Consider the following 11,312-nt stretch of genomic DNA (forward strand, 5'->3'; position numbering starts at 1 on the left):
TAGTTTGTTCCTATCATGGGATCATGAAGGGTAGTTAGGAGATGTGGTGAAGCACAGACAGAAAGAAAGAGAAGAGAGCAGTAAGAGAAATGAGATACATACATCTGACTACAGTATACACATACAATCTTATGATGATACAAATACAAGATATAGCTGATGATGTTACATGACAGGAAAACCATGACCTGGACGAAGGAGAACCTTCACAGATACCATGCAAATTCAGTAATATTATTTATTTGCACAGCGTGTTTCCAGAACATTCGGTAAACGGCTTTATAAGGTGAAAGTAGGAAGGTCAAGACCCGGTTCAGACTTTTTTGTATCTCAGATTGAAAATTTTTTCACCATGTAAAATAAATGGACTTCGGCTATTACTATTGTGTGGGCAGTTGTCTTGTTTCTATTCTGTTTGGTTGTTTAAGATCCAGTAGCGCTGTATGTGATTATTCTAATGCTTTAAAATTTGACTTTTTACTCATAATTCAAATGTGAGAAATTAAATTCAGCTCTGATTATGTAGAATATGTCACCTAAATGAATTAATGAACATCCAGACTCGTTATTGTTTAAATTGTCACATTAGCAGCAAGAAATCTGACAATAAATGAAAATAACAACCACAACAACACAAAGAATCAAATGACAAATTCTTTATTAATTTGTTTGTCAACAGACTGGAAATGAATCACTGCCTGTACCATTACTGGAAATTAATATTGTGTTAAATTCTTTCAGGATAACAACATCATTGAGGCAGTGGCCTGGAGACAGTGATCAGTACCAGGCTGTGATCACATTAGAAAGGTACCAGAGGATCTTCTTTGGTGTGACCTTCTTCCACACCAGTCACTGATTTCTTTCCTCCATAACACGGCAGTGCTTCAAACACCATCACATGAAGATAAATGAATCCTCCAGCATGAATCTGCAGAAAAGAAAGAGGATATTATATTCATCTGTTTAAAATCTCACATGAATTTTAAAATTAACTCAGTTTCTCAGAATTATCTGATAAATAATAAAACTTTAAATAAATATTTTAATGTAAATTACCTTAATGAGATAGTTAGTTCCTTCCACGACTTGGCTCCTGTATTGAAGGGCTCTGAATATCCCATACTTCTTCTTTGTTATTTCCTCCACTTGGCCTTTCACCTGTTTATGTACAGATAAAATTTGATGTAAATCCAGACAAAACAATTCAGATCAGAGAGTTCTGAATGAAGCATGTGAGATGTGAATGTGAACCGAAGCTCACCTCATCACAGATCCTCTGAATATCCTTAGTGGCTGGTTCAGTCTCTGACCATCCTCCAGGAATAACGTCAGTCATTCTGATGAAGATCTTTGAAGTGGACAGAGAAGTCAACTGTCGTCTGTTGTGTATCTCAAATGGTTATAGTCTAGTGGTTATCCATCATATTTATACAGTGTTACTGCCTGGTTCAGACTGGAGGGTGGATCCAAGACATGACGGGTGGAGCTACATGTGAACAGAAAACCTCATCAGTTACAGTTTTTATTTTTTTAGAAAGCTACTCATTAAACTGTCACCTTCCCAACAGGTACAGACATTGTAATAATGTTCAGTAATTGACAATGAAGTCAATAGTTTGAATATATAACGCCCCCACCTCTAATGAATATACACTACAGTATATTTGAGCTGGATATTTACTGGAAAGTGACTCCCTCTTGTGTTCAACTACAACTACACCTACACCTACAGGTGTTTGATGTGAACTGCCCAACAACACACAGCAGGCAGACGGTGCTTCACAACTTTCTGGAGAATATGAAGCATTTAATAGCTAAAGAGAAAGATTATTCCCTCACCAGATCAGAAAGACCAGAGCTAAAATAGATTAAACTCATCATGAGACAGGAAAAAAGTCTAATGCATGGCTGTATACTTACTGTTTTTCGTGTGAGCTGCACACTTAAAAAATGAGTGGTTAGTAAGTATAGCTCAAAACCAAGAGCTTTTTCAGCTTAAAAACCATTTAACATGTTGGTCTAACTTAAAATAAATAAAATAGTCCCAACTCAAAAATAAATGAACTTTCAACAGACATTTCTGCCTTAACTCAACATGGAGGCACTTAGCACTTAGCACAACTTAAAGTTTATTCTGATTTGCATAAATAAGTTATTGTACTAAATAAATAAATACAAATAAGGTAACAACTTGCATTGACGTTTCTGAGTAGAATGAGAGGAAAAGAAATAATTAAGAATAAGCAGAAGGAGTAATTTGCTGCTTTCTGTGGTAAATGACTGCCCGGAGCAACAGTGGCTCAGAAGGTAGAGTAGTTGTCCAATGAAAAGCCCTATCCCTAGGCTGTCCATTGTGTCTTTGGCCACACCACCATGGTGTCTACAGGTGAATAATGTATCTAATGTAAAGCGACTTTGAGCTTTACAGCAGTGTCTGACATTGTCCTACTGTCACAGCAGCCCATTCCTGTTGCAAAATTCAAACAAATTTGCTTTGATTTTGGGACTGTGGTTCTCCTCTTTGAGTTTCATGATGGTCGACACATTTTCAATTGGATTTAGATCTGGTGATTGAGCAGGCCAGGGCATGGTTCGAATGTTCTGGCTCTCCATCCAGACTTTAACTGACCTTGCAAGGGGCAATGTCTTGTCGGAAAATCCAGTCAAATGATGCAGGAAAGAGTCTATCAGCTGATTGAAGAAGACAGTTTTCAAGAGTAGCCCTGTACATGACCTGGTTCATTTTCCCTGTTCCACCCATACTGAAACAACCCCAGATCATCACAGATCCACCCCCATGTTTTACTGTTGGGTTCAAGACAGTCTGGTTTGTAGGCTTCTCCAGGGTTTCTCCTAACCAGTAAGTCGACAAATTCAAAACTGGATCCATGACTGAAGAGAACCATAGCACAGTCATCAGCAGTCCAACCTTTGCGATCCCTAACAAAGAGTAACCAGGTCTTCCTCTGTCTTTGGTTGATGAGGGGCTTCTTCCGTGCCCTGTGTGACTTCAAACCAACTTCAAGAAATCCGTTTTGGACAAGTCACATTTCTCAAAAGTGCTAACTAATTTTTAGGGTCCCTGGAGGTCTGATGACGAGTCATGACAGAGAAAGAGATGAGTGGCCAGTCTTCTCATGGGGTAGAAAGACGACTCCTGCCCCGACCAGCTAGTAATTTAGTAGTACCAGGATTTTTTTTTTTTTTTATCGACATCATAAATCAGATTCCACAGAAGAAAAGTAACTGCATCATACACAGATCACTTTATATAACATATTCACATTTCTTTAGAACAGGCGTGTCAAAATAGAGGACCAGAGGATCCAGTCTGGAAATTATGCATGATATTTTAAAATTAGAAATTGTAAATAAACTACATGAAGATTAAATCCACGATGTAATCTGTGACCATTCATTTGAATTGCATCACTAAGTTCAGAAAATGATTGAAGGAAGTGGGTAAGAGGAGTGGAATAGATCAGACTGCACATCTTTATATTAAAAACATTTCTGCTCCATAAAGACGTTCATCCTTGCCTACATTTTTATGTTTATTTCAGGCTTTGTCACCTATTAATCTTTTTCAGTTTTTTGGCATTGTAAAGGACCATGTTAAAAAAAAAATCACCTTTAAAAGAAAAAAGCTAATTGAGGTCTAGCTTTGCTACTGGGCGGCTAATTGCAGGGGTTTAATGTTCTGGTCTTTCTGCTTTCAGAAACTTGACTTGGTAGCCAGTTCTTCCCACCAGTCTCTCTTCCCAGTGGGTCCAATTCAAGGAGCAGTTTGGTCTTTATTGTTTCTTTCTCTTAATACTCATTCGTCACTAGGGACATGTAACCCAGTTAAAAACATAAAGAAAGAATTAATGGGTAGTAAAGAACTGCGCTCATTTATTATTTTTTATATACCTGTTTTATTTTTCTTATTTCCTGTAATAAATGCATATTTTTGTGGTAAAAGTACGAGGAGAGGAGACGGCAGGGCGGCGGAAACGTTCAAGCAGAGCAAAAGACTTTGAGAATGTGAGAGTATGTCCAAAAAAGCGTTGAATAAGATCAGCTGGACTTGTAGAATTTCTTGAAGACGTTTCGCCACTCATCCGAGTAGCTTCAGCAGTTCTGATGAACTAGTGGGAAATTGAGGTTTAAATAGGAAAAACTCTGTGGGTAGCACCCACCAGAAACTTGCTTGGCCAGAAACTGGAGTCACTAATTACCATAATGGCTGATACTTACCTGTCCTTGAATGGGGGGAACTGTGTGCCTAGGCTAGCTTACCCTATGAATAGAGCTCTAACGAGGCTATTGTCCATGGGAACCTGGAGGCTCAATGTGTGAATGTTGTTGAAACTTCTTGGGGACAGAAGTCAAAACTGAATTATAAATAGTTGGTAAATTAAATCTCAGTCCACCTCCTCTGTTTAGAGAAGGTTTCTCCATTTTGACATAGATGGCTTCCTTAACTCCTCTCTCAAACCATCTGTCCTCTCTGGCCAGGACTTTGACGTTGTTATCCTCAAAGGAGTGTCCTTTGTCCTTCAGGTGGAGGTGGACTGCTGAGTCGTTTCCTGATGAGCTGGCTCTCCTGTGTTGGGCCATGCGCTTGTGTATGGGTTGTTTGGTTTCCCCAATGTACAGGTCTGTACATTCCTCGCTACACTGAACCGCGTACACTACATTGCTCTGTTTCTGTCTAGGTGTTTTGTCCTTGGGGTGGACCAGTTTCTGTCTTAGGGTGTGAGAGTATGTCGAGACAAACGGAAAAAAGTGAGCCATGTTTGAGTCTACAGGAAGAGCATTCTGGCAAAGAGTTTTGGACGAGAAGTGCAGCTGAAAGGTCAAGGAAGAGGACGCCATTACTGCCGTAAGTTTGCCGTTGTTTCTTTTGCGCTGTGAAGCAGCCATTGTTGTTATGGCAACCACGAACGATGCGTCAGCACGGCCGCCATCTTGGGGAGGGGAAAGCCCTCCCTCTACTTACTGTATTAGTGAACGGAGGTCCATCTGCGATTAAAATCATCATAAGTCACTGAATTTTCAACCGATTTTTAATCCGTTTGGTTTATTTTAAATGTCAGACATATATTTATGGTACAATATAGATTAGTTAAATTAAAAATACAGGTAATGCGCAACGCCATTGAAAGGCTTGTAGGTATTTGTCAAAACGGATTGATATTAACAATAAAAACAGCGATAATGATATATTAAATAATAATAACACAATAGAGTTTATGATATAATGATCAAAATAAAGCAGGATATAGTTACAGGAAAAGTATGTGTTAAATAACTGCAGAACTGCTTCAGAAAGTTTCATCTCATATCTTTAGCTCTTAGACAGTATATAAGTGGATTGATCATGGGAGGCCAAAGGCTATACAGCATGATGATCACCATTCTCACATCAGATAATAGAGGGAGATTATTATCAGCTGAATGCTGCAAGTGGACAGAGATTTTAGGGCAACCTTGTGAATTTGCTGTCTTAGTTACTGCAACAATTATAGAAATATATGAGAATATTATAAACGCAAGAGGTCCAAGTAGTGTAAGCATTGCAGTTACAAAAGCAGGGAAGCCATAAGCGGCCCTGTCAGTGCATGCCAGCATTGTTACACCAATATGATCACAGTAACAGTGACTTATTATGTTGGAGGCACAGTAAGGAAGAGGATACGCCAAAATTACTAACCTTAAACAAAATGCACAAAGAACAATACAGCTGAGGCGAGGCCTTGGTGCTCTGGATGAAGTCCAGGGAATCCAGTCAGACGGCAGACTGCAGGGGTTTCCCTCTGACATGATGGAGGAGTAATTTCCTTCAAACAATGTCAACCTTACGACAAAGTTAAAAAAAGCAGCAGTACTATAATGTCATTTTGTCACAATAACAATTACTTGTCTCTGAACTATTCCATTCTATTTATATCCTGCAATGTTAAATTGTAGAGACCTTAAAAGTCTTGAATCATAAATTATTTCCTGAAAAGAATTGTTTTTTAATGATTGCATAAATACTGTACACATGTTACATGTGTAACATTACATTGTTAAACAGTTAAAGAAAGAAAGCTCAAGTCTGTCTATTTTCATTTATTTATTTTATTACATCACACTCATCACATATTACCAGTCTATCGCTGGGCTAACACAGAGACAAACACACTTACACTTAACAAGCATGTCTTTGGAGGGTGGGATGAAACCGAAGTACTCGGGGAAAACCCACATAGACACAGGGAGAACATGCAAACTCCGCCCAGAAAGGCCCGAGATGGACTCGAGCCTGGATCTTCTCACTGGGAGACATCAGTGCTAACCACCATGCCTCTGTGCCACTCCATTTATTCTATATCTTGTTCAACATTCTGTCTCTGTGAAACCCTCAAAATGGGAAGATGTTACAGACAAACCTCAGGTGGAGCTCTTGGTGTGAAATCCAAAGGCGCAAGATAAAGGCAACTGGACTTGTAGAATTTTCTGAAGACATTTCGCCACTCATACGAGTAGCTTCTTCAGTTCTGATAGACTAGTGGGAAATTGAGGTTTAAATAAGAAAAACTCTGTGGATACACTCAGAAACTTCCAATAAACTTTCCATAACAGTGAGTTCTTACCTGTTGTTGAGAGGTGGGGACTGTGTGCCTAGGCTGCTTACCCTATGAATGGAGCTCTAACAAGGCTATTGTCAGTGGGAGCCTACAGTCTCAAGGTGTGAATGTTGTCGAAACTTCTTGGGGATAGAAGTCAAAACTGAATTGTCAATAGATGGTAAATGAAATCTCAGTACCTCCTTTGTAGAGGTTTTTCCACTTTGACACAGATGGCTTCCTTTACTCCTCTCTCAAACCATCTGTCCTCTCTGGCCATGACTTTGACATTGTTATCTTGAAAGGAGTGTCCTTCATCCTTGAAATGGAGGTGGACTGCAGAGTCATTCCCTGGTGAGCTGGCTCTCCTCTGTTGACCCATGCGTTTCTGGATGATTTGTTTCGTTTCCCCAATGTACAAGTCTGTACATTCCTCACTGCACCGAACAGCATACACTACATTACTCTGTCTTTCTCTGGGTGTTTTGTCTTTGGGGTGGACCAGTTTTTCTCTAAGTTTTGCCAGGTCTGAAATAAACTGGGATGCGTTTTTTTTTCCGAAAATTCTCCTCAATTTCGCTGATACACCAGCCATGTAGGGGATGACTTTGTCCTTCCTTTTGCTGCGCTCCTCTTTCCCGGTCCTTTCTCCAGAGGGTGGTGGGAATCAAATAATAAGTGCTGGTCTGTGTGCGTGGGTTTTCTGTATACTTCGATGTTGAGGCTTCGGTCTTCTTCAAGCAGTGCAAAAAGGCCAGGCTATCCCTGCTGATGTCCTCTCTGGTGAACTTGATGTTGCTGTCCACGGCAATGATGTGTTGTGTGAAGGATTCCACCTCCTCGATGTATACTTCGATGTTGAGGCTTCGATGTTGAAGCCTCAACATCGAAGTATATAGAAAACCCACGCACACAGACCAGCACTTATTATTTGACCTGGCAATACACTTAGACAAAAGCTGGTCCACCCCAGAGACAAAACACCCAGAGAAAAACAGAGTAATGAAGTGTATGCTGTTTGTTGCAGTGAGGAATGTACAGACTTGTACATTGGGGAAACGGAAAACCCATCCACAAACGCATGGCTCAACAGAGGAGAGCCAGCTCATCAGGGAATGACTCTGTAGTCCACCTCCATTTGAAGGACAAATGACACTCCTTTGAAGATAATGTCAAAGTCCTGGCCAGAGAGGACAGATGGTTTAAGAGACCAGTAAAGGAAGCCATCTATGTCATAGTGGAAAAACCTTCTCTAAACAGAGGAGGTGGACTGAGATTTCATTTTCCATCTATTGACAATTCAGTTTTGACTTCTATCCCCAAGAAGTTTCGACAACATTCACACCTTGAGACTGTAGGCTGCCACCGACAAAAGCATTGTTAGAGCTCCATTCATAGTTTCTGGGGGGTGTATCCACAGAGTTTTTCCTATTTAATCCTCAATTTCCCACTAGTCTATCAGAACTGAAGAAGCTACTCGGGTGAGTGGCGAAACGTCTTCAAGAAATTCTACAAGTCCAGTTGATTTTATTCAACGACATTGGATTACCATGACCTGGATGACTGAGAACCTTCGTAGACTTGGTGTGAAAGTTTCAAGGTCTCGAGCTCATTCCTTGTTTCCTCCTCCTTGTTCATGAGCAGTTCTTTTTCGCTTTTCTCGTGAGCCAGTTCTGTCCTTGATTCATCCAATTGTTTTTCTACATTGAACCTTAGTGATTGCTCCTTTAAATATTTAGCCCTCTGCTCGCCTGAGTAGACCTTTGCTCCATGGAGCTCATTGGTCAAATGTTCTACCTGGTTCCAGAGAGTCTTGTTTTTAAGTTGCTCTGATTCTAGGTTTGCATAGAGCTGAGAAATGTGTTCCTTCTGAAAAAGACTGATATCCTCTACTCTTTGGAGTTGAGCATTCATCTCATTGGCCTCTTTGCGCAGGGCTTCCAGGTTCTGTGTTTCATCAACTTGCTGTTGAAGTGTGATTCTCAATGATTGCTCTTCGTCCAAACATTTTTCTCTCTCCTTGTTGAACAATCTTTTCTGCTCCTCGGAGTGAACAAGTTTATTTGTTAAATCTTTTAACTTGATCCAGAGTAACTTGTTTTCCTTCTCCAATGATTCCAGTTTTGCAGAAAGCTGTGACACCAGTTCTTCTGGCAAGAAAATGGTCTCCTCTCCTCTGCCATTCATCTCATCAACATCTTTGAACTGGGCTTCCAGCTGTCTTATTTTTTCAACTTGTTGTTGAAGTTTGATCCTCAATGCTTTTTCTGTTAAATATTTTGACCCTTGCTCCTCTGAGTAGACCTTTGCTCCATGGAGCTCATTTGTCAAATATTCTACATGATTATAGAGAGCCTTGTTTTTACTTTGTTCCGAATCTAGGTGTGCAGAGAGCTGAGAAATATATTTCTTTTGAAACAGACTGATCTCCTTTACTCTTTGGAATGGAGCATTCATCTTCTTGGCATCTTTGAGCTGGGCCTCCAATTTCTTTGTTTCTTCAACTTGTTGTTGAAGTTTGATCCTATGTGATTGCTCTTCTTCCAGATATTTTTCTCTCTCTTTGTGGAACTGACTTTTCTGTTCCTCAGAGTGGACATTTGCCCTTTCCAGTTTGTCTTTTAAACCTTCAAACTTGATCCAGAGGGACTGGTTTTCATTCTCCTTTAATTCCAGTTCTGCAGAAAGCTGAGAGACTTGTTCTTCCTGCAAGGAAATGGTCTCCTCTGCTCTTTGGAGTAGAGGGTCAAGCTCCTCCACAACTTTGAGCTGGGCCTCCAGTTTCTTTGTTTGCTCAAGCTGTTGTTGAAGTTTGATTCGCAATGATTGCTCCTCTTCCTGACATTTTTCTCTCTCTTTGTGGAACTGACTTTTCTGCTCCTCAGAGTGGACATTTGCCCTTTCAAGCTTGTCTTTTAAATCCTCTACCTGGATCCAGAGGGACTGGTTTTCATTCTCCTTTGATTCTAGTTTTGCAGAAAGTTGACAGACCTGTCCTTCCTGTGAGAAAATGGTCTCCTCTGCTCTTTGGAGTAGAGGGTCAAGCTCCTCAACAACTTTGAGCTGGGCCTCCAATTTCTTTGTTTCTTCAACTTGTTGTTGAAGTTTGATTCGCAATGATTGCTCTTCTTCAAGACATTTTTCTCTCTCTTTGTGGAACTGATTTTTCTGCTCCTCAGAGTGGACATTTACCAATTCCAGTTTGTCTTTTAAAACTTCAAACTTTATCCAGAGGGACTGGTTTTCTTTCTCATTTGATTCCAGTTTTGCAGAAAGCTGACAGACCCATGCTTCCTGCGAGAAAATGGTCTCCTCTGCTCTTTGGAGTAGAGCCTCAAGCTCCTCAGCATCTTTGAGCTGGGCCTCCAATTTCTTTGATTCTTCAACCTGTTGTTGAAGTTTGATCCGCAACGATTGCTCTTCTTCAATACATTTTTCTCTTTCTTTGTTGAACTGACTTTTCTGCTCCTCAGAGTGGACATTTGCCAATTCCAGTTTGTCTTTTAAACCTTCAAACTTGATCCAGAGGGACTGATTTTCGTTCTCCTTTGATTGCAGTTTTGCAGAAAGCTTAGAGATCTCTTTTTCCTGCAAGAAAATGGTTTCCTCTGCTCTTTGAAGTAGAGTGTCAAGCCCCTCAACATCTTTGAGCTGGGCCTCCAAGTTTCCTGTTTCTTCAACTACTTGTTGAAGTTTAATCCGCAATGATTTCTCTTTTAAATATTTGACCCTTTGCTCCTCTGAGTAGACCTTTGCTCCGTGGAGCTCCTTGATCAAATATTCTACATGGTTGCAGAGAGACTTGTTTTCATATTGCTGTGATTGTAGGTTTGCAGAGAGCTCAGAGATACATTCCTTCTGAAAGAGACTGGTCTCCTCTACTTTTTGGTGTTGATCATTCATCTCATTAACATATTTGAGCAGGGGCCCCAGGTTCTTTGTTTCTTCAACTTGTTGTTGAAGTCTTCTCAAATTTTGCTGTTCTTCTTTCAGGCATCTTTCTCTCTCTTTGTGGAACAGACTGATCTGCTCCTCAAACCGGATATTTGCTATTACAAGGTTGTCTGTTAAATCCTCTTCGTGGATCCGGAGTGACTGTTTTTTGTTCTCCTCTGATTCCAGAGAGACCTGTTCTTCCTGCAAGAAAATGGTCTCATCTACTCTTTGGAGTTGAGCATTCATCTCCTTGGCATCTTTGCGTAGGGCCTCCACGTTATTCGTTTCTTCAACTTGTTGTTGAAGTCCGATTCTCAATGTTTGCTCTTCTTCTTTTAGACATCTTTGTCTTTCTTTGTGGGACAGACAGCTCAGCTCCTCAGAGCAGAGATTTGCTCTTTTGAGCTGGTCTGTCAATTCTTCCATCTGAATCCATAGTGACTGTCTCTCATTTTCTACAGATTCCAGTTTTGCAGAAAGCTGAGCGACCTGTTCTTCCTGTGAGAAAATGGTCTCCTCAAGCTCCTGGATATGTTCACATTGGGTGTTCTTCTCATTCCAGCCAAAAATATGGCAAAACAGCCTCCTGGCCCAGTTGTTAGTGCCCAGGGCTGATAGGCACCGTTTTAAAGACATAACTTACCGTTTCCTGAAGATACTCCTACTTATTCACTTGTTTCTAAACAAAATGACGTAACTGAACTCAACTGAACTCAGTTCAATTAAACTGAAGTAAACTAAACTCAGCTAAACTAAACTCTCAACTAAACTCCACTA

General features: G+C 40.3%; 2 protein-coding genes across 2 annotated transcripts; both read right to left on the reverse strand.

The window, feature by feature from the left end:
- Positions 1–641: 641 nt before the first annotated feature.
- LOC124996044 (cystatin-A-like) lies at positions 642–1,339 on the reverse strand. Its single transcript, XM_047568859.1, has 3 exons — positions 1,265–1,339; positions 1,060–1,161; positions 642–931 (listed from the first exon to the last, which is right to left on the reverse strand). Exons 1-3 carry the CDS (start codon positions 1,337–1,339, stop codon positions 803–805), a joined length of 306 nt encoding a protein of 101 aa, XP_047424815.1. The 3' UTR covers positions 642–802.
- A 6,790-nt stretch (positions 1,340–8,129) lies between these two features.
- LOC124996039 (early endosome antigen 1-like) lies at positions 8,130–11,312 on the reverse strand. The gene has a single exon (XM_047568853.1). It carries the CDS (start codon positions 11,169–11,171, stop codon positions 8,145–8,147), a length of 3,027 nt encoding a protein of 1,008 aa, XP_047424809.1. The 5' UTR covers positions 11,172–11,312; the 3' UTR covers positions 8,130–8,144.

This window comes from Mugil cephalus, chromosome 18 (assembly GCF_022458985.1).
Source record: "Mugil cephalus isolate CIBA_MC_2020 chromosome 18, CIBA_Mcephalus_1.1, whole genome shotgun sequence".
NCBI classification, from domain to species: domain Eukaryota; kingdom Metazoa; phylum Chordata; class Actinopteri; order Mugiliformes; family Mugilidae; genus Mugil; species Mugil cephalus.